This window comes from Molothrus aeneus, chromosome 25 (genome assembly GCF_037042795.1).
Source record: "Molothrus aeneus isolate 106 chromosome 25, BPBGC_Maene_1.0, whole genome shotgun sequence".
Classification (NCBI taxonomy): domain Eukaryota; kingdom Metazoa; phylum Chordata; class Aves; order Passeriformes; family Icteridae; genus Molothrus; species Molothrus aeneus.
In genome coordinates, this window is record NC_089670.1 from 5,423,052 (window position 1) to 5,448,871 (window position 25,820).

The 25,820-nt window shown below is 45.8% G+C and overlaps 2 protein-coding genes across 2 annotated transcripts; one reads left to right on the top strand and one right to left on the bottom strand.

Annotated features, from left to right (window-relative positions):
• Nucleotides 1-275: 275 nt before the first annotated feature.
• On the bottom strand, nucleotides 276-11,266 carry NUP85 (nucleoporin 85). Its single transcript, XM_066565656.1, has 19 exons — nucleotides 11,196-11,266; nucleotides 10,966-11,059; nucleotides 10,646-10,808; nucleotides 10,223-10,293; nucleotides 9,842-9,885; nucleotides 9,025-9,094; nucleotides 8,021-8,142; nucleotides 7,567-7,701; nucleotides 7,141-7,263; nucleotides 6,683-6,814; nucleotides 6,188-6,294; nucleotides 5,823-5,906; nucleotides 5,570-5,635; nucleotides 4,938-5,089; nucleotides 4,733-4,850; nucleotides 3,354-3,454; nucleotides 1,686-1,837; nucleotides 1,025-1,111; nucleotides 276-462 (listed from the first exon to the last, which is right to left on the bottom strand). Exons 1-19 carry the CDS (start codon nucleotides 11,226-11,228, stop codon nucleotides 361-363), a joined length of 1,956 nt encoding a protein of 651 aa, XP_066421753.1. The 5' UTR covers nucleotides 11,229-11,266; the 3' UTR covers nucleotides 276-360.
• Nucleotides 11,267-17,172: 5,906 nt separating this feature from the next.
• Nucleotides 17,173-24,753, top strand: SUMO2 (small ubiquitin like modifier 2). The gene is made up of 4 exons (XM_066565576.1): nucleotides 17,173-17,401; nucleotides 18,739-18,870; nucleotides 21,959-22,030; nucleotides 23,553-24,753. Exons 1-4 carry the CDS (start codon nucleotides 17,381-17,383, stop codon nucleotides 23,613-23,615), a joined length of 288 nt encoding a protein of 95 aa, XP_066421673.1. The 5' UTR covers nucleotides 17,173-17,380; the 3' UTR covers nucleotides 23,616-24,753.
• The last annotated feature ends 1,067 nt before the right edge of the window (nucleotides 24,754-25,820 follow it).

Genomic DNA, 25,820 nt, shown 5'->3' on the forward strand with positions numbered 1-25,820 from the left:
GAAAGCCTCAGACTCAATCAACTCAAGACCTTCCTAAGCAAAAATAGAGAGGTTGCCATTTCTAAAACCCTGCTGCTTTAAGAGGTGGCCTTCATTTCAGTTTTGGGTGTTATAGGCAAAGACAACATAAAACCCAAGGAAAAGCTGTAGTAAGGCTCACTTCACCAGACCAAGCTGGAACAAGCAGCTGTAACATTTTGGTGCAGGTCCTTCATAAAAGGTTAAAAAAAAGCTTATGTAAAGTTGTTTTTGGAAGACAAGAACAAACGACCTAGCAATCTGCAAAACAAAACATTTATTCTTAGAAAAAGTCAGTTTATGTACAGCAAGCCCCAGAGGAGGAGGAACACCCTGCAGTCTTCAAGATCCTTCCACGGTGCCTTCTTTGACGATGACTCGTGCGAGGTTCCGTGCAAGGGCGAGTCTCAGCATTTCCACTTTGGTTGTCTCAACATCATCATCCTGCAAGGGAGCAGAGCCTGGGGTAGGGGACTGCACACAGCGATGACAGGGTCTGTCTCAGGGTTGGGAAATTGAAGATGCAGGTCAGTGAGAGGTATTTACCTGTTACAGGGACCTCCTGAGAAGAGCTAAACCTGCATAGCTCAACCCAAGACAGCACTGCCAAGCCGTTTCATTCCCTGGATGCTACAGGGCTTTGCATGTCAGCAAATAGTTCCCTGTTCTGTGCCTGGAATGCTCAGAGCCAGAGCTGCTGGATGGCAACACCTCAGCTCTTCATTGCTCACGTAATGTGTAATTATTTATCTTGGAAAAGCATCACAGTCCAGTGCAAACCATCAGAACATGAGGAGTAGGAACATTCCTGCACTGGGTTCGTGACAGTCTCTTGTTGATGCTTCATTTGACTGCCCTGAACCCACTATGCCAGTCTCTGGGACTTAGGCTGTGCCTCTCTTTATGACCTCACCAGGAAATATAAATGCAGAGTTTCCCTCCCTGACCCTTCCCACGGCCCTCCTTGCTTCATTATCCAATTGTCCTCAGAACTGAACAGGGTTACCTGGAATTTCTGCTTGTCTGGATTCCCTGCTGTCAGGTCTTCCAGGCATCGCATCAACTCATAAGTCTGCTCAGCTGAAAATATGACCTGTGGAAATCAAAGTTTTTACTGAAGAAGATTAAATTTAGAGACATCACACAGGCTGAGAAGATAGTGCAGTTGAAGAGAATGCTTTTACACTCCCACAGCTCCATTCTGACCCCTGAAATCACAGATCCAAGGATAATTCAGGCTGGATGTGACTTTGGGAGGTCTCTAGTGCCACCTCCTGCACCAAGCAGGGTCAGCTATGAAGTCAAAGTGACTGCTCTGGGTCTGTAATTGCTGAATTATTCTTTTCTTGATGGATCTTGAAGGAAAAACTGTGCTTAGAAGCACTGGAACAACCTTCAAGCCAAGTACCCAAAGGAGCTGAACACAGCGTGTGCTAAAATTACCAGAGCAGATGAATTCCACTGCTGTTGTAACAGCAGGGAACCAAAGTAAAGAGTCAATTTATCCCTTCTTGGGTCCCTGTATGTTCCCACTGCTGGGACACTTGGCACTGCCATGGACAGGTCCTGTCAGGAGTAGGGAAAGGAGGGTCACCACTTTGAGTTCCCTTGTCAAGAAAAAAGAAGAGGCCCCCTGGGGGGCTGTGTCGGTGTGAGCAGGACCTGACCTCCTTCTGCTCCAGCAGCGGGAGCGCGTCCGTGAGCAGCGTCATCCAGAAGGAGCAGGGAGCGATGTGAGCCGTCATCAGCGTCAGCAGCAGCCGCGCCGCCTCCGCGAACCGCTTCTCGCCGTAGAGCCGGTGGAACTCCCGGTACTTCCCTGCCACAGGGTGGCAGAAAGGAGGCATCAGCAGCTGGGCCTTGGGAGATCCCTCTGCTCCCACAAAGAACCACCCCCAGCCAAAATGAGCCCAAAGCAGCCCCTCTGGGTTGGGAATCTGGTGCATGAAGGAAGGTGACAACAGAGCCTCCCTGAAAGGGCAGCCACACTCTGCTGCTGTTCTGGGTGAGCTTCAGGGTTTGCATCAGACTGGTCAGGGCTGCTGCTGCCCCAGGCTGAGTGTCTGCAGGGGAGCAATGAACCAGTGGCTTAGAGCAGAGAAAATGTCCTTTTTGAGGTCACAGAGTATCAGGAGGTCTGAAAAGCTGCACCGTCTTCCTTGGTTGTTTAAATGGAAACTGGAATCTCTGTTAATAGGGAAAGTTCTGCATTTGCTAAGAATTAGTGAGATCAATATCCAGCTTGACAGAAGTGGCTGAGGATGGAAGTGGGGCTCGTTCTGTATCCACTAAACTGTCACAATACTGGAAGTTAATGATTCCCATTCAGATTCACCTTGACTAATGCTTGAGCTCAAGGCAGAGACATGGGGAAGTTGTCCAGCAAAGGTAACCAAAGGTTCTAAAAACCTTAAGGGAAAAATAGGCAGAAATATTTTCAGGCCTTTCAGGATTGTTTAGAAAGAGCAGAAAGGGAAAAGGCTTCTCTGGGGCTGACAGTTAGCAGATGATGCTGGGCATGCAGAGCTGAGGGATTACCAATTTGATAAGTCATGTTTAGCTTCTAGACCTAGTTCAGGATCAGCTTTAATGAAGGAAAATCAGTTCCAGTTTTGCAAGCTGCACCAAGTGGAAACAGAGAAAGCTCATGCTCACCCTCCCTGTAAGGGTGGTATCAGGTAGAGGGGAGTCAGCCCAATGCTGAAAGCTATTCCAAATTCCTATCAGATTCTGGCCTACTCACAGCATCAGAGAAATCAATTTCCTGTTTTGGTCCCTGAATCAAAGGCCACAGAGCAGCTGCAGGCAGAGGGGCAGGTTACCACAGCCTGCCTTGTGCCAGGCAGGAGAAGGAAGCTGTGGTACCTGAAGGAAATGAGCTGGAGGCCCTCACTGTCTCTTGGCACAAGTGCTCAGTGAGAGGGCAGGGAGGGCTCTTGTTCCAGCGAGCTTGACTGGCACACTGAACCCACACACTGGAGACTCTGGAGACCTTGGTAAAATTATAACAAGGTAAACATAACTGAAACCAGTGGATTACTCTTCCAATGAACCCCCTAAGGCAGCATTTGTTAGTATTTCAGAGCCTCTCAAGGTAGTGATACAGTCTGGAAAAAGACGTGGGCCTGTCCTGCTCAGAGCAGAGTAGGGACCTGGTGTGAAGGCAGTGGTAAAGGCCATCCCTGGGGTACAAGCTGCATCCCAAACCACATTCACCATTTGCTTTCCCCTCATCACTAAACCAGGAGCCAGCCAGATGGAAGAAAGCATAAATCCAAGTAATCCCATAGAGTTCTCCACAGCAGAGCAGCATAGACACTGTAGGCAGCTCTCACCAAGGAATGTGAGCCGGTCGCTGAGCAGCATGGACGGGCCCAGATTGTCAATGAGGTCCAGGTCAGAGAAACACCCCTTTTCACAATAGTCCTTAAGGAATCTGGGGAGAAAGTGGAACATAATAAAAGCTTAGAGGGGAGGACATCATCCACACCCATTCTGTGCCTCCTAATCCCCTCCCAGAAAACTTGACTGGACAGCTCAGTTCCATCTTAATCAACCTCCCCAAGGGATTCAGAAGTTTCTGGAAGTGGCCAAGGAACTGGTGTAATGCACACTTAACAGACACTTCATTGATTCTTCTGCATTCTGTGGTAGTTGAGATCTATTTTTTAAAAGGAGTAAATGAAGGAAGGCAGGCAGGAAGCTGAGGCTGGTGGATGCAAAACTAACACTCTCAGATGATAACAAAAGCTCTGTTTTTCTGCTGTATAAAAAAAGTTGATAAACAGCAGGAACAAAAACAATGCTAAAAGTTTTTCATCTGTTTTCCACGGCCTCCATTATGCTGCTTTCTGCAGAGCTGCTTCCTGTGATTTTTTTTTTCATCCTTCTTTTGAAGGAAATGTAATGATTCCCACTCCCTCAAATAACAAACAAAAAACCCCCCAAACCTCAGATTAGCAATCACTTACCACTCATTTTGCCAGTGTTGAAGACAGAGTGTTGTCTGGCCACCTACCCAGAGTGTAATTTCAAAATTATACTCTATGCAGGGACTGGTCTCTGCCTATTTCCAATTAGCAAAACCCACACGACATGGATTGTTAGAGATTACAAAGCACAGAGTTGCCAGAGCTTTTGCTGAGGCCTGAGCCAAGTGTCAGTATTGTCCTCACTTTCATAACAACCCTCCCACTCCAGAAAAGGTCAGGAATTTTGAGAGGCTCAAACAAAGCCAGGGACACTCATTGATACAAATTTTTAGTAGAAACAATGAGATTTTTAGTAGAAATGTAGCTTAAGTGACTCCTACTGGCTTGTTTGGAGGTGAGGTGAACTTGATTATAAGTAATCTGCTGAATAAAGCACAGGTAAGGACTGTACTCCACCCGAATCAGCCCCCTGGGTCACTGTCTGGCCCATCAAACATCTCTGTCACAGAAAGTGAAGGGTAGAGGACAGAAGCTGTTTAAGGTCTAAGGGGGTTGGACTCTCATATAAAATCAATCTGTTTTGTCTCTAGATGTCAGGAAGGAAAACAACACAGGGAAGGCACAGCTGGGGGTACTGCAGGGGACAGCACCCAAGGGTGTTGTTTTCTGGTCCAGAAGAAGGTGCCTGGCCCCACCTGCAGCAGTGGGAGCTTTCCTGGCCCCTGACACAGCAGCCACCCTCCCCCTGTCCCCCCAGGCCAGGAGCTGCTGCTCAGCCTCACCGGTCCGAGATGAGGGTGGCAAAGGCCGCGTCCTTGGCCCGGATGCTCCAGGACAGGGCCGAGCCCAGGCGGTTGTTCCGCAGAGCCTTCATGGCCATGATCTTACAGATGCTGCGCACTGGGGGAGCACACAAAGGAGGGCAGGAATTAGTGTCAGTGGGTTCAGCTGGAGCACTGAGAAACAGTGAGACTGAAAATGCACCACCTTGTTCATGCATCTGCCTCTGCTCACAGATCCTCAGCACCTTGAGGGCCTTCTGCTCCGTGCTGAGGGGGATGCGCTCGATGTGCAGCTCCAGGTACACCCGGCCGAACTCTGGGCAGTGGTCCAAGTAATCCACCCCCAGCTGCCACAGGCTGAGAGAGGGGAGAAATCACCACCATTCCAACCCTAGGAATCTTCAATGAGCACAACAGTAGAGCCCCAAGGAGAATCTGAGCCTGCATTAATAACTGTTAGCTGTGATTAACTTAGCATTCAGTCCTGAAATGGCTTTTCCTTTCTACCTCATGCCAGTTCCCTGTAGCATAACTTTGGAATGCCACAACTTTGGAATACGTGCAGCTTTGGTAAGAGCTTCAGTGCAAGGCACTCTGCAAGGTGGCAGGAGTGGCTGTTCCCAGGTCATGGGGTGTGAAGAGTTCTAACAGACAGCTTTTGTCTCCATTTAGGAGGGGAAATGGGCCAATCTTGTACAAACCCTGAGGGACACCTCTGCTGAAATTCTAACAGTGGCTGCTCTAAGTTTTGCCCTTTTACTTCATGAACGTGCAGTTATTTGTTTTGGCTGCCTCAGTTTAAGTCTGTCCTATAAGTAATAAAACAAAAGGTGATACCTGTGATGGGAGAAGAGTCCTGACGCATACTCCAGCAGGAGGAATTCACGCATATTTGAACCAAAACTGGAGGGAAACAGAGTAAATATCCAGGTATTATTATTTGCATCTCACTGGAAAAATGTGATTACTTTATTTCACAAGTACTGTCAATTTACACAAAATTTCTGCAGCATGTTTTCTTTTGGTTTTGTTTTTTCCTCTCTGGGTTATCTTAGTCAGCTTTATTCAAATAATGCAAATAAATACTTACTAGAGATTATGAGACTGCAGGAGTTTGCAGTGATCCAACAGGTCAGTCAGATGAGCCACAAACCACCAGTTGCTCAGGACAATGCTGTGTTTGAAGCAAAAGAAAAAACTAAGCCTAACACTGCCAGGGACTGTGTCAGGTTTTACACAGGCATTTCTTACCAATACACAGCTCTGTTACAGTCCAAGGTCTGGCTGCAATGTCCCAGACCTCATGGAATACTTTTAATTGCTGCCAGCTTCATGTATTTTTGCGAAATTCTTTGCAAGGATGATCAGGGCTCTGTACCCATACCCCCGCCCCAAATTCACAGAAGGAATACTGTAGAACTAGAGAATCCCTTAAAAAACCCCTTAAAACTCAACCTGCATTCCTTGATCACTTGATGCATCTCAAATTCAAAGGCTGCCATTAAAATCATGTCTAGAGGCTCAGGGCTGCTCTCTCCACCCAGGAAGAGGTCCATACTAGACTGTGGAATGAGATGACAAGACATAAATGCAGAAGCAAGACATTGTTTGGATGTAGCAGTTATTTTATAGGAAACAAGAGGTCGTAGAGGTTGAACACATTAACAAAAAGGAATTTTCCTCATTTTAGCTTAGGGGACTGGGAAAACAATTTGCAGGAACAAGACTGGCAATGTTATGACACTGAGAAGTGACCCATTGAAAAATGGGTCTTCAACAATTATTTGTCAGCTTTATCACTCTCCCAGTCCTTTTACAAACTCCAGATAACATCTTACAGGCATCTAGTTGCTGTAGGACTTTCCCCTATGTTTTTCTTTCAGTGTAGTAAGTTTTTCTTTCTTTTTGTGCCTGAAACAGTGGAGAATATTAGAATATTTTATTTCCTACCTGTGCATAGAAACGCAGCTCCATCGGCTTCACCGTCGGGTGGGAATACAGGAGCCGGGTGACAAGGAAGTGATACCAGGTGGTCATGAGCTCCTTCTTCTCCAAAATGGCATCCTCATCTCCCAGCAGGATCTAATGGGACAAAAGCACAGCAGGAATGCTGCACACTCAGTGATGGGCACAGCTGCACTCCAGCTCTCCAGAGGCATTACTCTTGTTCTGCAAAGGTGAGGATTTATCCAAAATTATGTAACAAAAATCTTTCTCACAGCTCAGTTTCCAAATCAGCCTTAGGACCTTGGACAGGGAGAGAAACCCAACTACCCAGGCTGGCAAACCATCAACAGAGGACAAGAGACATATTAAAGTTACTTATGGCTACACTGGGTTCCTGAAATCCACAAGGATAGATTCAATACTTAAGTCCAAAGTTTCCTCTGTTCTCAGCAAAAACACACCTTGCAGATGGACTCCATGTGGGGATTGGAAGCAAAAGTTCCATCCTGTAGATACCGTTGACATTCCTCGTGCCAGTGCTGCCACTTCAGCTCCAGCTCTGTCAGAGTCTGGGTGTTGCCAAGCTGAGCAGAGGGAATAAAGGAATACATGGAATAAAGGAAACACCAAGTCAAATCACACTAGGCTTTTGGGCCAAACGTACAATCACTCCTGATAAAAAGCTAAACATGAGGCTGCCTGTCATCTTTCTGTGTTGATGTGCCACCTAACAGACTTTTATCTGAATTGTTGGGTCTTTGGGCAATTCAAGAACACAAATATTGTTACTGTAAAGGAGTAAGAGATGTTCTAACAAACTGTTACAGGGGACACAACCAGGTGGCTTTCCCCAACAAACTACATGAAAAAACACACTTTGTACATACACTGGGCACAGGCATCTTCTTCATCAAGTCATCCAAGATTTTGTACATGTTCATGGATGCGGGATTGGCACTGGCTTCCTTGGAGAGCAGGTGCCGTGCTTCATCCATCCGGCCTTGGAGCACAAAGACATCCACCTGCAAAAACCCCCTGTCCATGAGCTCCACACTGGGCAGGATTATGGAGTGCCCAGGAAAGGGATCATAGGGGCATTTTAACCTGTAATTCAGGCAAGGGAAGTGGAGTTAAAATGTTTAAACTGTAGGCACTGCTAATTCAAGTAACAGTGTAAGGCTTGACCTCTATGGGCCATGAAGGATGAAGATGGGAATGAGAATGGCTTCATCCTAAAGCCTACACAGGCAGACAGCAATGAGGCATTGTGTCCAGCAGGGAAGAGGAAGGAAAGCACAGACATGAATTCCTGTTAAGAATCTTCCAGGTGGTGATACTCACCACGTTCCAGAAGAGCTTGTGTTTGGATGGACTCTCACTGCTCAGAACTTCCCGGACCATGCTGTCCACGTCACACACGTGGAGCCGCACCCAGTCCAGGAGGCGCAGCAGGAGGGGCCCAGCTGTGCAGACAGATTTCCCTCTGTCAGTTCCCAGGGGTTGTTCCCAAACTGCTCTCACACATTTCATCACAGTTTGATATCACTAGATGAGATTTACTGACTGGATTTCTTCCTGCCACCCCCAAATTACAGAGTTCCTCAAGCAAAGAGGCCCTGGGAGCACCCAGCCTCTGGCAGGTTTTCCTGGGGCAACACGGTCCAGTAGAAAACCCAAACTTGGAAAAAATAAAAAGTGAGTGATCCAGATCAAAAATCATGTAATGCCAAGAGACAAACAGAATATTTCTGTTTATTTTAGCATCGTTTCATTATTACTAACTGAATATGAAGAAGAAATTTGGCACTAGGTAATTAATTTAGGTTAAGTAATCTGTAATTTGTGAATCTCTCCTGAATTCTGGGACTGTGTAAGTAGCACATTTGTTTGCATAATATTATTTCCTTCAAAAATTATTTTCTACTTTAAAATGCCAATGTAAACAGACTGACTTCAAAAATGGCAACCTAAAGGAGTTGTATCAGAGCTGTGTAAATGTCAACTGGCATCGACACATTTCATGTTTAAAGAGATGTTTAAGCTTATAAATAAAATAGATTGGCAACAACTTTTGATATCCCTTCTCTTTATAATCTTTCTGGCAAAGAAACAATTTACATCAGAGTGAGGAAGGAAAGTAGAAGGCAAATTGAATTGCTTGACATAATTCAATATAAACAAGACAATTAACTGAGGCAGAAGCGGTATTAAAAGGCTTATTGACACTCTGCATATCTCTAAAACATCAAACTATGACACAATGAATATGATATACATTTTAAACAAATAAATATGCAAAGAACAAACCCCCATCAGTCTTTACACGAGGACAGTTCACGGCTCACCTGTAGCTGCTTCCACAAACAGAATCTCACACAGGTTCCAGATCAGCTCCATTGCAGAGAGAATGGAAACCTGAAGGAAAGCAGGGCCAAGTTTCAGAGCTAGTCATTATTCCAGTTGGGTTTTTTAACCACACAAAGGCATCTGCTGTCCACAGCAATCAGTTCTTACAGAGAAATATCATACTGACAGTTCAGACATAAAAATTAAAAGACACATACCAAAATTTCACACTTTTTTTTGGGCAGAAAACACTAACACTGTGTAATGAAATGCAGCAATAATCTGTTACCAGTGAGCAACCTAACTGGTCTTATTTTCAGCTTTTCTGCACTTTTAAGACTCAATACAAACATCAAAGGAAGAAAGAGCACCCAATGAAGCAACATCACTATAGCTGCTAGGACAAAACTGGTGCGAGCACTTTGCTCCTCCCAGAACACTCCTGTGGATCTGACAGCTCACTGTGAACACAGTGAACAGAGGCTCAGATGCAGCTGATTGGAATCTTAGAGTTTGAGAGGTGAAACACCACACAGCAAGTCTGTTTCTTTCTGAAACTGTTTTTGTCAGCTTTGGGATGACAAGAAAACATCACATCTACAACAGCAAATATGTTTACGACATGGCAGCGAATTGAGGTGTTGGGCATCTTTATTGTTTGAGAAGTACAGGAATTAACTATTTATTTCCATTTATTCTTGGTCATTAACTTTATTTTATACACAAGGCAGAGTTAAATCTGAAGTGCCTGATGCCACAGTGGTGGCCTGGTGAATTCACCAGCCAGTAATCCACGTTCAACCTGACAGGACTTACCTGAGTGCTGTACTGGCCTTGCAGGGCAGGGTCCCGGGTTGAAACTGAGGGAAAAACAAGGAAAGTCAAAGAGGAACATATTTACATTTGAGAGTTGCTTCTGAGCTTTGATAGTTTTCCATATATCTGCCACATGAGATACGAAAAGGCTGCAAGTCCCCAGAAAATCAGTTACAATATAGTGGGAAAAAACCAGTCCGTGACCAGATTTACAAACCAACTTGGAAATCTCCAGCGCATGGAAACAAAGTCCTGGTAATTACTGAAACCTACACATGCTATTGTACAGCAGTTGCAATAAGTTACCATTACAATCCTACTTTCATAATTGCAACTGGTGTTTCCTTTCCCTGCAGTAAGAGAACAAACAAACAGACTTACCAGCTGCCTGGTGCATGTCCTCCATGCAGGCTCTTATCACTGACCGGTAGTTTTTACTCACTTGAACCAGTCTGCCAAACACAAAAAGACTTTGGTTGGAGGGAGCTGTTGGAGTTTTAGTGTTATGTCCCCTACAGCCTTGCAAGTTTCTCTGCAGTATCAATTCCCAGTACCTGGGTGGATCCATCTGGAATCAGTGACTGTGCCACACTCTACCAGCGTAGTTATTGGAAGGATCCGAGCCTTGATTTGTAAAATCCCCCCAAAACGGTCATTCTACCTGCCCCACTGCTGATTCCAGAGCTGGTAAAAGCAGCCTGGCCAACGGCACTTGCCTCACCGGAGGCGTTTAGCAGCCCGTGGCGCTGGCCCCCGGCTGGAGAAGGGGCAGCCGCTGCCTCCCACTCTCCCCCATCCACTCACTGCGCCTTCCGCGACTTCCCCGCCAGTTCCTCCTCGCTCCGCTGCAGCCCCATGAAAATCCCGTGCGACTCGTTGAAGAGTTTCCGCAGGGTGTGGATGTAAATGTCCTGGTCCCTGCGGACCACGAAGACGCAGGAGGAGCTCGGTGCTCCATCCCCGGTACCTGCAACAGAGCCCGTCAGCGCCCGGGCAGTAGCGCCCACGCTGTCCTCAACCCAGAATCGGGATGGGCATGGGGAGCAGACAGGCGTGGGGAGCGGGATGGACATGAGAGCTGGATGGGCATAGAGAGCGGGACGGGCGCGGGGAGCGGAACCCACCTGCGCGGCCGAACAGGGTCTCGCACACCAGCACCTCCGCGGGGCCCCAGGCGAAGCAGAGCTGCCGGGCCGACGGGTCCGCGCCCGGCACCACCTGTGGGGGCACGGTGTCCGTCAGCGGCGTCCCGGCCCCGCACCGCCCGCGGCCCCGCACCGCCCGCAGCCCCGCACCGCCCGCAGCCCCGCATGGCCCGCAGCCCCCGGCCTTGCCCTGCCCGCCCATCCCGCACCACGAGCGGCGGCTCCGTGTCCGGCTCGTCCATGGCGGCGGCCGCGCTGCTCCCGCTCCCGCCCGCCGGGGCTCCGGAGGCCCCTCCGGGCTGCCCGCGCCGCCGCCTGCGCGCCCCGAGCCCCCGCCCGGCCCGGCCGCTGCTGCCCCGGCGGAGGCGCCGCCCGGGGACGGGAGGGGACTGGCAGGGACCGCGGGTCTCCGCCGGCTCAGGGCAGGCACCACCGCTCGCCCCGGAAGCGCCGCCCGTTCCCGAGGCCCCGCCGGGGCGGGGCGGGACGGACCCCGCTCCGCCCCCGCCCGAGCCGCCTCCCTGAGGGCCGAGGCAGGCGTGGACTGCTCCGAGCGGGCTGTGGGGAATGGAGGGATGGAATGGAATGGAATGGAATGGAATGGAATGGAATGGAATGGAGTGGAATGGAATGGAATGGAATGGAATGGAATGGATGGATGGATGGATGGATGGATGGATGGATGGATGGATGGATGGATGGATGGATGGATGGATGGATGGATGGATGGATGCCACCAAATCACAATCTGCCTCATTTTCTTGTCAGGACAGATTCAGTGCTGGGTGGGAGCATTGCTGGCCCCAGGTTTGTACTGCAGTGATGTAGTTGGTCAGTTAGCGTTCACAGATTCACCGAATAGGTCATGTTGGAAGGATCACAAACTCAGGTCCAAATTCCCTGCTCCAGCAGGCTGATCTCAGAGTGCATGGCACTGGGTTGTGTCCAGACAATTCTGGAATATCTCCAGTGAGGGAGACCCCGCACCCTGTCTGATCTCTGTCCAAGTGCACAGTCACTAGCACAGTGCTGTTATCATGCTCATTTCATTGACTGATTGGTGTGTAACAACCCATGTCTCCTATTTCTTTATGCACGTCAAACACCTGCAGGGTGAGAAACCTCTGGAATGTTGAAGGTGATGCTCTCTGGAGCTCTTGGGCATTGATAAAGCTGACAAATCAAATTATGTGCTCTGACTTCAGTGAGTTGCCTGCAGGCTGGGGAAGGACTTGTAATGAAGCAGGATCGAAGCAGGAAGAACAGCTACTGTGCCTCACTCACTCATACACTCAGGGTCCAGGAGGAAGTCAATATCCCCTGGACACTGGACAAAGGTGCCTTCTGAGGCTGCTGGAGGCTCATCACCTTTCTGTTAACGCTGAGAGCTCTCCTACCATGGCATTCAACTCAATAACCTGGTGTGATAAAACACCAACAGCATCCTGCTCCTCTCCTTCCATTCTGCTCTCCTCCCCACTTCTGTGTACTCCTCACTTTTTGCCTGTGCTAGCCAATAAGCAAGTTCTTCAGCAATATATTTTTTAAGACAAGTATTAGCAGTGCAGTTTTGTTGGTCCTACAGCTGGAACCAGTCCCTCTTAGGCTGGTGCCTTCCCAGGACGCTCACTAAAAATTAACTTTTCAAGATAATGTAAATCATTTGCTGTCCTTGTATGACAAATGCTGCAAGACTCCATGGCTAGATTGCCCTTTTTTACTTATCATCTGCTGCATCCATCATTTCCAATAAAAATAAAGCCAGCAGTTATCTCTGGGAAGAGCATGTCATGTAACCAGTCATGCTGAGAAAAGGAAGTGGTGTCTGCTCAGGTCAGAAGGAATGAATTTTTGCAGGTAGAACAAATTAAACATTCTGAAAGCTGCTTGAGAAACTGAAGACTCATCAATTTTAAACCCCTCACTGTTTATCATAGGTAAGGGTCTGTGTTTTGCTATTTGAAGATGTGCCTGTATTTGAATTTCTGCTGTACAAAGTCAAATTCACCTATTGTCTTACACAATGGTGCTGCTCTGTGCTGCAGACTTCTGAGGATGTTAGTGGGCATTCCTAGATCCAGAATACCATTCCACACATCACTAAAAGGCTCTAGATGCAAATCAAAACTGGATACCTGAAAACCCAGGAGTACAAGGCCTCTTGCCATTGTTCCTCAAGGCTAAGGTGCTGCTTTTATAACTGCAGCACTTTCTTGTGAGTGGCAGAATATATTTAGAATATCCATGTAATACTGTGTAGAGATCCACCGTGTGGGAGGTGGATCTAGGAGTGGGACAGTGTCCTCTGCTGCTCCCAGGTCCATCTGTGTGAAGAGACACTGAAAGCTGGAACTCTTTGATCCTTTCCTGCTGTCTCTTGGCACACAGCGTCCATTTTGCTCACTCCCTAAAAAGGTCTGTGGCTTTTCATATCCGCAGCATCTGTTGTTCTTAAATGGATTATTCCTGTGGAAATCATCTTGGGAAAGGTGAGTTTTAGTATGAAATCTTGACTTTTTTTAGTCCTCTTGAACACTGGCTGGAGCTCCGCTCATACCTAGAAGGGAAACCTTCCTGCTCACCTCTCAAGGAGGCTTCTGTGCCTCTCCAGTCCATATAATTGAGCAGAATTGGGAATTTCCATGTCAGCATGGAACTTCACATTGCTCAGAAAGGCTTTGGGGTATGGGCTGTGGGTCCAGCAAGGAAAGCAAAGAGAAATTGTGTGGTTTACAGTCAGGAGAAAAAGAAAAAGAAAAAAGTCTGATGAGGATAGGAGTTACCACCTTCTGAAATAGGAGGTTTGGAAGCTATTTTGGGAACAGAGGGGATGATCAGCATCATGAACAGGGAAGGCACAGCACAGGCAGGGCTGCAGGGAAAAGGTATTTTCTATTCCCAGGGCTAAGCCAGAATTAATGAAAAGCAAAGCCTGAGTAAAGCACTCAGACCTGCAGGGTCTGAGCCAGTAACCCAACGCACTCACTCACACCTCCAAATTACTGTGTGCTTTCAGTTCTTGCCTTGGACTCAAGTGCAAAATAACACCCAGTTTTAAAGGGGCTGGCGTAGGTTTTGTAGGCTAATGCTTGCTGATGTGCAGGAGCACACACCTTCTGCCTGCAGCTGCTTTGCTGTCACAAAACAGGATGTTTTAAAATCCCAGCATGAAGAGCATATATATGGAATGCCTGTGTTCCCTACCCTCTCCATCAGAGGGTGGAGAATTAAGCCAAAGAGCTCTGCAAAATCTAGATTTCTTCCTTACAAAATTGCAGTACAAGAATGAAACAAAGTATGGAAATATTTTAAGAAACAGCACGTGGAATTTTTTTCTCCCAGAGATGGAATTTCTCAGGAATTCTCACTGTGACGCTTCCCCATTCAGTTCCCTTCAGCTTGGTGCATTGAAGAGGAGGAGCTCAGAGGGACAAAAAGCTTTGCTTTGCTCCCCTCTGCTGCAGCCCGGACCCTGCAGGAGTGGGGCCTTTGTAGTTCCCAGTGTGGCTTCTCCCCCCGCTGCTCACTCCCAGTGCTGCTCTCTGGCCAGTTCCTTTGCAGGTTTTAGCACTGATTATTGTCAGCTCCAGTTTCTCAGAGTTTCCTCCGTTGCTATGTAAAAATAAAAGCCACACAGAGATGAGGTTTGTATAAACCTGCTCTGTGATTTGGGATCTGTTTGATTGGTGGTGAGACCAGTGCTGGTGCAGCTGAAGCCATTTTCAGCTTTTCTGAGCACATCTAACTCCCATATGTTCTCACAAATTCTAGAATATTTTCCTGTCTTTTTTAGCACACTTGTTCTATTTGTTATGCTGCCTTAATATGTGTCTCACTTGGTGCCATTCCTGCCTTCAGTTCTTTGATGCCACGCTCAGGCCTTGGCCAGTTTCATCCCATCTTCCCAAAAAAATCCTCCTCCTGGGCCTGCAGCACAGGGATCTTCAAGGAGGGAGGGGGAAGAGTGACAAGAACAAAATACAACAGGACCATCAAGCCCCATGATGCCCTTCCACACTTCTCTGTGACGTTGCATCATCTCTAAAAATAGAACTTAAGGTCCATTGGGAATCACAACTCAGCTTTAGTTCTCAGAAGTATCCCATGGGTTTGTAGTTTTGCTTTAAAAAGCTCTGGATGAGATAAAAGGGTGGGGATTAAGGTGCTTTGTTTCCTTTTTCTCACTAGTAGTTCTACTTCTTAGTGGTGATGATAGACTTGAGAAGGTCCAAACCAAGTTGGCCATTGTTTTTCAGAGCTCAAATGAAAGAAGAAGGGAGATCATAGAAGCCTGAGGCATCAGACATGAAGGGGGATTTGGGTAGAAGTACATGGTCTTCCCAGCCAGGGTGCTTCTCACCTCCCAGTACCTTAAACAAATAGAAACATAATAGCATGAGTAATTAAACACAGAGAAAATAGGCAGGATCAACTGATTGATCTTTTGATGATACATCAAGTAAATTGACACAGGTAGGAGTGGAAAGCAGAGCACAGAGGATGATCTGTTTGAATCGCAGTCACAATTTGAAACAGCATCTGTTGCCTTCTTGGGTCAAACTGAACATGTCTGTGTCTGGGGTTTTTTCAGAATTTACTCACTAAGACTCTTCAGAAGGAAGATACTAAAAGGTTCTATGAAATTTCAGGCTAAATTTTGGACTACAAGGGATTGTAAAAGACCACTGCTCATGTTTTGCGGAAGCTCAGGTGGCTGCCTGGGACATCCTCCTGCCTCATGGCTGTGCCATTTTATTAAATGGGGACTTGGATAAAGGCTTGGTTTCAGCTTCCTCTCCCCAGTTGGTGTTACTCTTCTGCAATTTCCAGAAAATGGCAGGAAAAATCCAATCTGTGCTCAGAAGGAGAGAGCTGGAATGTGAAGTAACATGACAAAAGCAGAGCAGAGGGACCAGAACTGACAGTGAAAATCAAGTCTGCAGCTCTGCCTGTAAGTGAAGTTTCTCTTCAGTCAATATTTCACTATGTGAGCAATTTATTCTGGACAAGGAACATCTCTGAAATGGCGCAGAAAGTTTTGTCCTGCCAGGAGCAGGGGGTGTGTGACCACTCGGCTACCTTGGTGTCATGACTCAGAGTGCTCCCACATGGAGCAGCACCAGTGTGGAGTGATGCTCACTTGGAAAATCCATCCCTGGGGGATCAACAGGGATTGTTTTTGTGATGTTTCTCTTCCATCTATGTGATGTAGAGAAGCATTTGACAAATGCTGGTGGCAAGTGTAATGCTGATGATAAAAGGCACAGGAACTGTTTTGTGTGAACCTGTGAAATCTCTGGAGTTATTGAGAATTTCCTCCTCCCTTCCATGGAATGAACTTTAAGAAATTACATCATTGGTGGCTCTGATTCATGTAGAGTAATTGTTGGGGGGCTGCAGGTGCTCAGTGCCCTCACAAGACATGGCATCTCTCCCAGGATAAACCCTCCTCACAGGGACAGCCCAGGGTTTTGGGGATCTGCCACGCCATCATTGTCCTCCATACCACAGTGAGGGGCACAAGCAGGAGGGAGAGATTTGATGAGGCAGAGACGAGGGAGAACCACAGCTTCAACGAGGTGGGAAAAGGCCTCTGAGATCAGCAAGTTCAACCTGTGCCCCAAAACCACCTTGTCAACCAGACCATGGCACTGAGTGCCACATCCACTCTTCCCTTAAACACCTCCAGGGACAGAGACTCAGCACCTCCCTGGGCTGCCCGTTTGCCCAGGAAGGTGTGTGCAAAGAACGCCGTGTGAGGCCCTGAAGGGGCACTGAAGGGGCTGTGGCAGGCGGCCCAGCGGCTTTGAGGAGATTTGAGGGCACTTAAGATTTGAGGGGGCCAAGGATGCTGGGGCTGGCAGGGGAACTTCTGTTCGGGAAGGGCACGGTGCAGGGCACGGTGCGAGGCGCGGTGCGGAGCGCTGAGGGCGGCCCGGCGGCCATTTTGCGAAGGACAATACCCGCCGCGCGGGGCGGGGCAGAGGCGCGCGCACGCAGCGCGCGGGCAGCGCGGCCGCGGGCGCGCGCGCGCCCCTCCTCTCCCGCCGCCGCCGCCGCGTTATGTAACGGCCGCGGGGCGCGCGCGCGCTCCCTCCACCGCCCCTTCCCCCTCCCTCCTGCCTCACCCCCCCAGCCCGGGCCTGGCTCCGCCCCCTCCCCGCGCGCCGGGACCCAATGGGCGGCGGGAACGCGCCCGGGGGGGAGGGGAGAGCGCGGCGGGTGCGCGCACGCACAGCCGCGGGGCCGCGCCTTGCCCCGTACGTGCGCGCTCCCGGGCCCCCCCGCCTTCCCCTCTCTCTGTGTCCCTCTCTCTCCTTCTCTCCGCCGCGCTCGGCCGGCTCTGCCCCCCCTTTGTGCGCGCTCCGAGCCGCCCCCGCATCGCCGACTCGCCATGGCCGACGAGAAGCCCAAGGTGAGGCCGGCACGCTCCGCAGCTCCCGCCGTCGCGCTCGGCCCCTCAGGCGGCGGCCCCGGCCCGCAGCCCCCGCGCCGCCTTTGCGCGCCATTTTCCTGCGCGGGTGGGGGGGGCCGAGGCCGCGGCTCCCGGGGCGGGCGGGGGATCCCCGGGGAGAGGGGGAGCGAGCCCGGGCCGCCTTCCCGCCCTCCGCGGGGAGAGAGGCAGGTCTGGAGGCGGTTGCTGCTGCCTTCCTCCTCCTCCTCCTCCTCCTCTGCGGCCGCAGCATCCCCGCCGGCTGCCTCGGCAGCCGCTGCCCTCACGGTCCCCGCACGGCTCCGGCCCCTTTGTGCCGCCTCTGGCCCCGCTCGGGGCCGGGGGGGCCGCGGGGGCTCCGCTCCGCACGGCAGGAATTAACAGAGGCCGCCGCCGGGGGGTTGGCTTTTTTTTTTTTCCTTTTTTTTTCTTCCTTGGCCTTTTTTTTTTTTTTCCCTCTCACCCTTCCTTCCTTTTTTTTTTTTTTTTCCTCCCCCACACTATTTTCAAACCGAGTTCGAAGTGGCGGAGGGCGCGGGGCCGCGCGCGGGCTGACACATGGCGGGACCCGGCTCCCAGCAAGGAGCGAAAACAAAGCTGGAACTGGGGGTGCCGGAGAGCCCCGGGGCGGGACAGCCCCGATCCCCGGCCCTCTGCCCTGAGGCCCGGCCCGAACACGAGGGACGGAGCTGGAAGTTGATCCTCCGCAGTTTTCCGCTCCGGGAGGGTCGGGCTGCTTGATGTGGAGTTTTTTTAAACATTTTCTGAAGGAGAAGACCTGGCCTGTTTCAGGTTTTATCACCGTTTGAAAAATGGCCCTTTAAAGTATCTGCAAAGTTTTTTTTAATAAGGACATCAAACGGTAGGAAAAAGTTTGAGGTGCAATGAGAAAGAGCCTTGCTGCTGGTTGGGAGCACAGTTATAACAGATCATAGTAATAACATAGGTAACTTAATTCCACTCAGTGGGAACACTGGTGTTGCATATTGTTGTGCTTTTGATAGAAATAACTTTTTTTTTTTTAATCTGTTTTGAATGCCTGGCCTGGTGGTAATTCTTCATTGCTAAATTTCCAGTCTACAGAATGACAGCTAATATCAGATTTTTTTTTTTGTATGTGGCTTTTTTCCTTTAAATTTTCAACTGAAAAGTGCTGACCTTTATTCCCTAATTCAAGGTTTCAAGTCAGTTAACAGCTTTAATATCTTTATTTCCTCCTTTTCAATAACCTGTTGCACTTCGGTAAAATGTGAACTTCTTGTTTCATACCTTTTTTAAAAAGTGTTGGTTATTTTTTTTTTCTTTTATTTCCTCCACAGGAAGGAGTGAAGACTGAAAACAATGACCACATTAATCTGAAGGTGGCAGGGCAAGATGGGTCTGTGGTGCAGTTTAAGATTAAGAGGCACACACCACTTAGTAAACTAATGAAAGCCTATTGTGAACGACAGGTATGATCTCAGGAGAACGGTGTCTGGGGGAGAGCTGCTCTCCACAGGGATAGAGGAAAACAGTTAAAGTCTTAAAACTTAAGTAAATACACAAAATGATAGAGATGGAACAGAAACTAATTGTGCTGTAAAGTGCTGTCCTTGGGCTCTGTTACAGGGTGGACTGAGAGGGTTGTGGCAGGAAATGGGTGAAATAAAGATCTGTTGTCATTTATGAAATCTGTATTTATAGGTGGAGGCTTCTGGGAGGTAACTGCTGCTCTAATGCTCAGAAATATTCGTGTGGGAAGGGTGGATTTGGGATGAACTTAGGGGAGAGAGAGTTAAGTGATAATCAGGGATTTTTATAGCTCTGAGTGACTTCTTGGACTGGTCATTGGCTTCTGATTTATTAGCTTAATTGTACTGAGATGAGAAGATACCTTGAGAAGGAGCCTTGTACATTTAATGATGAGCTTTGTTTTTTCTCTTGTGTCCTGGCTGACAAATGAATCTTCTGAGAGACCCACACCCCATGTATTTGCTGATGTGGTGGCAGCTGTAGCCAGTCTGTGAGCCTGCAGGCAGCTATTGCAAGTTTTAAAAACACCTGTTCGAGTTGAGCTATGGAGCTCTTCCTTCTGAAGCTCCTGATTTGGGAAATTTTGTCTCTGTTATCTACGATATTTTTTAGTGACTATCTGCCTTCAAAAAGTTCTACCTCTACAAAAGTGTTCAGAATTAGTGAATTTTTAATTTTTTTAAAGCATAAATACTCAAGGATACTATTACATACAATAAAGTCAGTATAAGATACTGGTGCAGCTATTTCATCACCAGGAAAAACCCCTGTGATTCACATAGAGAGGGGTAAAACCTCTTTGGTTTGCCCTGTGCCACAACAGAATAAAAGTAAAGACAGGAAAAATTAGCTCTTGCTGAACATGTGAATGTGTTCTTGTATGAGTGTTCTGCAGAGAAATTAGTGAATGTTGGAAGCTGTGAGTTTGTTTTTCCTACCTCAGTCATATAAACTCTTGTTCTATTTTGCAAATCACTGTGTTGCTTTTTCCAGTCATAGAGTGCAGTTATATCTGTCTTTCAGGGAATTTGAGGATTGGTTGTCTATGAAGTCCTGGCATAAAAAAATTTTAAAGTATCATTCATCCTTAGTTACTTTTAAGCAAGCAAAAGTAATATTCCAAGTAATATTCCAAATTGTCTTAGATTGCCAAAATGTTTACTCTGTTTAAAGAAAAAACAAACCAAAGCCAGCAAAAAAAAACCCCAAAAAACCCCTAAAACAATAAACAAAAAAAAAAAAAAAAAAAAAAAAAACCAAAACAAAACTAACCCAGGTATCAACTGGAGGAAAAACATCAGTAAATCTTGAGAATGGGAGACATTTTTTCTGATCTTAGTTTTAAGCTAGTAAGTATCCAAAGAATATTTTTGTGGATGTGGATTTGTCTTTACTTCTGAAATTTTGCTGCATGTTTTTGAACAAAAAAACCCATTTGTTCTGCACGTCTCTAAAAGTTAGATTTTTTTAATGTATTTATTTACCTAACTAGTACACCTGAACTTAAATCCTAATTTTGGAGAGGTGATAGAGAACTTAGCAGCTATAAAGGATGATAATCATGTGTTGTGTGTAGTAGATCTAAAATGGAAGTAACTAAATTTGACTGACCTGTTGAGAAGATCAAGACTATTTGTGATTAAGTGGTGAAAAAATCATCCATGGACCATACTTCATGTTTTGTGGACACTAAGCTCACCAAAGGACAGTTTTTCAGTATGTTTTCAGCTAACATTTATTTAGCTCATAAAGTTGTTATGAACCTGGAAAAAAAGAACACTCTGGGAATAGGAAATACATGTTTCAAGAAACACAATGTCAGAGCAAAGGGCTCAAAGCAAATGTTGCTGTGCAGAAATGTGTTGCTGCCATGAGACTGAGCCACACGCTTCCTTAGACCAGATGATGTTCTGAGTGAATGCTGCAGTGTCCTGATCATGCTGGAGAAGGCATTTTGCTGTGAACCATAAAGTTAATAAAAAAAAGTTTACTCACATTTATTAAAATATTTTTCCTGACAAATCTACTCCTCAGAAATAATTACTACATTGTTTTCTGTTGTGTGTGACATCCGCTCTTGCCAGGCTAAATGGAGGCTTCTCTTGTAACTCAGAGATGCCAAAGCACGACCCTGCAATCCATTGGATTGCCTTCAAAACCAGATTGGGCTCTTGGATAGTTAGATACTCTGGAGAGAATGGATAGAATTGGAAAGGAAGTTTGTGTCCCCAGATGTCACTGACCTGCCTTTGCAGAATGTGTGGTGCTGTAAAATACCTTCAAACACTCACTGGTGATTGTGGAGCTGATGTTATCAGTAGGAGAGGTTAGTTGTTACTCCCAAGTTACATTTTTCAGTCTGTTGGCTCGGGTGGGGATGAGAGATAATCTTTTAGGGATGGAAGAGGTCAGTAAAATGAGTGTTGTGTGGTAGAAATGCTTATCCAAAATACTTAATTTTGGATAAGCTAATTTCTGGAAGTAGAAAATTCCTTTATTTTTTCCATCTGTGCATGGAAAAACTTGATACATAGATTTCTTTATAATAGGAATTGGAGGTTAAAAAGTTCCCATTTTTTACTCTTTGCTGCTGCAGACTAATTTCGTTGTTGCATTTCTGGAAGAAATATTTTAGAATACCTTTGTTTTTGGAGAAGATCAAAAAGGAGAGTTGGGTGTCATTGTTGGACATTTATTACCCAGAGTGTTGCACCTAGTTCTTAAGTGAATTACTCAAAAGCACAGTAAACCTGCTGGCCTTTGGGGTGTTCAGAAATGGCTTTATTTTAACTTAGTCAGTGGGGGCACTGTTGCTTCTCATGAATTGTTGGACACAATGCAGTGTTTAATACAAAACAGATTGCAGGGATTTGGAGTGAAATGCCTAAAAGTCAGGGCATGAGGGAAGGATGGAATCTCTGGTGGCTTTTAATGATGGTGGTGCAATTCACTAACAAGTTCAAGAGTAAACTACTGAGAACTTTAACACCAGGTTTATTTTCCTTTGTGTTGTTTCTCTTTGTCCAGGGGTTGTCAATGAGGCAAATCAGATTCCGGTTCGATGGGCAGCCAATTAATGAAACAGACACACCTGCACAGGTAAACCGCACAAGCAAGGCTAAAGAACTATTTGAAATTTGCTGCAAGAGTTGATGCTTCTGTTTCCTATCAAATACCTATGTATATGTGTATATTACTGATAGAACTGGATCTTTTTTACCATTATTTTGGTGTAACTACTTTAAGATAATTAGAAATGGAATCCAGGACTTGTGGTGTTTTGAATAATAAATCTGTATCACTGTAGTAATAAAACAGAAAAATTAAGTACAGTGTACAGATGGTGAGCCCTGTAAAACTTTCACTTTATTGATTCATGGCTCTGAGACAAGGATGGTAAGTTAAGAATTGAGTTTTTCTTGAAGCAATGGCTTTATTTTTTATGAAAACCTTGCCAGGATGTTATCAGAGAGATCCTGTTTGCAAGCTTGCATTTGTAATACAAAAGTAATTTCTGTTGTTTGTGATCTGAAACTGTTTCAGTAGCATGGAATTGATGAATATGGTGAAGTTGGGGTTTTCTGTAAGTGTTTGAAAGAAGGCCATTCCAAGAACAGAATGGTTCCCTGTGGCCCTGGAGCATTTTTCTGTCCTGCTCCACGGAGCTGTGTTTAATCAGCCTGACCAAGTGATAGTTTTATCTGCTGTTCAGAACCACTTGTAACATAATGAAATAAGGGACTTCAGTTTTCAGTTCTGAATTTTCTGAGCTGTTGCTTCAAAGATTGTGCCTCTTGTGGCCCCAGTATATGCAACTTTTTAATTTGCAATACTGATAATTGAGGCAACAGGATGAGTTTTCTTTTCCATTCGTGTTTTGCTTAAGCTTAGACCAGTCTGTTATAGCTGTGGTAAATGGCATAGACCAGTTTGATTTCCTGAGCAGCAACTGAGTCTGTTTAGAAATATAACTTGAATTAGTTATAGCAGCTCCAGTTTTGGTACAGATTTTATCAGTAGGTGCCGTTAACATCCCAGGAATATCAACTGTAAAACTTTGGGTGAAAAAAGAGAATGATATTAATGAAGTATTGCTGTTCTTCACTGGCAGTTGTTACATGGTTACATGCCAAGTACTTTTAATTTTTGTGCTTGCTGATCCTTGGTTTTACTGCCTGGTTGGGCAGAGGCTTTAATTCCAGTCTGCTTCCCCATTGCTGTAGCCATTTGAGCAGCAGCAGCCAACTGGAATTGTGGCAATGTTTTAAGGTAAACTGAGGGAGTAAATAGGAGAACAAAGGTGCAAGGGCAAAGCAGGCAACAGAAATCAAATGTTATAAATCAGTTTCTTAGGAGTCACACAGTGTACCCTGAAGTTAGTACTAGAATTCATTCTGGGTCAACGGTTATCAATTGGCATTTTTTTTCTGTGCAGTTTCTTTGGTTTTGACTTTAGTGAGTTTTGTTAAATGTACAAAAGGGTGGTGGTGGAGGGGAGTGGGGCTTCTCTGGTAAAGTTGCATAAAAAGTAAACATAAAGTCAGGAACTGTAAGAACAACCCAGGCTGCTGTAGAGATGTGAGAAGAGTTGAAAGCCCCTTTTTCTTTTTTTCTGCTGTAGTTGGAAATGGAGGATGAAGATACAATTGATGTGTTCCAGCAGCAAACAGGAGGAGTTTACTAAAACAAACACACAAAAAAGAACCTGCTACTTTCCTCTCCAGAACTGTGCTCCCACAGGCAACACTTCACAATTAGGAAAATGAGACTTGGTTCAGCCACATCCTGACTACTGCAGTATAGTTTTCTCTCTTCTCTCTGATTTTTTTTCTTATTCCTTTTATTGTACATAAAGTAACTGGTGATGTGCACAGGCATAATGCATATTTTTTTTTAACTAAATGGCCAATGGTATGTTTTGATCAACATTTAATGGAGATGGGGTGGGAAAACAAACTGGTTCTGTGAAAATGCCCCTCTCTCCGTTAGTGGCATGCTCCTTCTACTTTTACAGAATCACAGAATAAGCCGAGTTATCTTTATATTCCAGTAAGTTATTTTGCTCTCACTGTTCAAAAACAAAAACCTTGCATACCTTGTTTGATTGGATAATTTCAATGTTTTTCTTTTATCATTGTAAAACCAAGGGCAATTTTATAACTTTTTTGTACGTAGCTGTTACATGTAGAGCAATCTCTGTCTAAGTAGGGGTAAATTACTCTTTAAAAAAAAAAAAGGAAAAAAAAGTCCTAGATAGTTTTCCCTTCAAGTAAAACGTCTTGTTGTTTAAATAAACTTCTTGTTTAAAATAACCAGTTTTCTTTCTTTTTCTGTGGAATAATAGTACTCAGCAGCTGTATTTCTTTCTCTGCAGCACTTTATGCTTCTCAAATCTCAGCTTTCTCTGTGGTAAGTAAGCATAATTCCCCCCTGTCTAGACAGAAGACTGTTAAAAAAGGAAAGGCTTCCTTGAGATCTGTCAGTCAGCAGTTGAACTGGAAATAGAAGTCAGTTTTCTCTTATTTTGGTTTATTTTGATTTTTTTGTGAATGTTCTGCTAAGCCAAAACTGTTTGATTAGGCAAACTGCAAAATACTGAACTACTTAATAATGCCTTTGGGTTGAGCTCTTCTTGTCAGTCTTTATTAGAAGCATCAATATTGTTGTTACAGTAGTTTGTTTAAGACTCTGTATTTGAATGCTTATTGATGTAAACATCAAGTTGAAGAGAGCAAATAATTTCATTAACCGTTCAGTTTACCATGGTATCAAATGGGAGCTGCTTGGAAATGTAAAGCAAAAATAAAAAATTGAGTTCTGGTTTTGGGTGTATTTAGCTATGGTGGTGGAGATTCCAAGCTCTGCTTTACCCCACTCTGCTGTTCTGCTTGGAAAAGGGAAAGAGGCTGGAATGGAAGTACTGAAGGGAGATACAGTGATGGTGGTGTTTTTCACAAGTCTTTTCCACAATTCTTGAGTTCTTGGGGAGCTTTTTGGGGGAAGTTTAGAAGTTGGAGTGAAATCGATGGACCTTCATGGAAGATTATATACCTGTCAAACCCACAGCCCCACAGCATTCTCTGATGTCCTAGGAATGTTCCAGTATTTTATAGTAAGTTAATGCTTTTTTAAGTATAAATTTCTGAGAAGAGGCCGCTCTTTGGTGGTAGTTTTTGTCTCAGTTAATTCAAGGAGTGCTTATTGCACGTGGGGCCTGTGCCTGCTTGAGCTGAAAGTTTTGTGGCAGAATGATGGGTGTGTGCATTTAGCTGATGAGTTGTGATCTGCTTGTCTTCTGTCAGAAATAACACATTTGATGCTACGTTAGTTCCATCTAATGGAGATACAGGGAAAATTAACATCTGTTTTTGCAGTTGCATTCGAGTCTCTAGCTGAAGAATGTAATCTACTGTGTACCTTTGTTTTAATTCAAAGAAATGCTACTGCCAAGCAGATTACTTCTCGTTGTGGGATGTATCTTGTAGACTTCTGTGGTGTTTTGTAGGATTGAAATTCCTTCTTGTGAACAAATGTTTACATATCCAAGTCTAAAAGGCCTATAAAAATCTACTTTGAAGAAAAGAAGATGGTGGTGGAGAATATATTTCAACATCTTTCCTAAGTTACATGTGGAAACTTTGCTTTGCTCTTTGGCTTTAGAATATCTGGCTTTTAAGCTGGCTAAACTTCTGATATCAGTGTATAAAATTCTTTCAGCTTGATGTCATGCCAAGACATTTCCCAGGAAAAAACTGTCTTTATCTTGTTTGGCCAAAAAAGGTGTTTGGACTTGCTTTACTTTCTGAAGAAAGGGTGAGGTCTCCTTAAATACAATTTTTTTTTCAGCTCAGCTTAAGATTGTGAAGCTCACAGCTCCCTGTTGTATCTT

Bases quoted from the DNA above. Each gene is read 5' to 3' on its own strand.
- NUP85 (XM_066565656.1), bottom strand. From the start codon at position 11,228: ATGGACGAGCCGGACACGGAGCCGCCGCTCGTG. The intron at 1,112-1,685 runs GTCAGGTCCTGC...TGATTTCCACAG, and splicing joins CGCTGCTGGAGCAGAAGGAG to GTCATATTTTCAGCTGAGCA. The intron at 463-1,024 runs GTAACCCTGTTC...GCTCCCTTGCAG, and splicing joins CAGACAAGCAGAAATTCCAG to GATGATGATGTTGAGACAAC.
- SUMO2 (XM_066565576.1), top strand. From the start codon at position 17,381: ATGGCCGACGAGAAGCCCAAG. The intron at 17,402-18,738 runs GTGAGGCCGGCA...TTTCCTCCACAG, and splicing joins TGGCCGACGAGAAGCCCAAG to GAAGGAGTGAAGACTGAAAA. The intron at 18,871-21,958 runs GTATGATCTCAG...CTCTTTGTCCAG, and splicing joins AAGCCTATTGTGAACGACAG to GGGTTGTCAATGAGGCAAAT.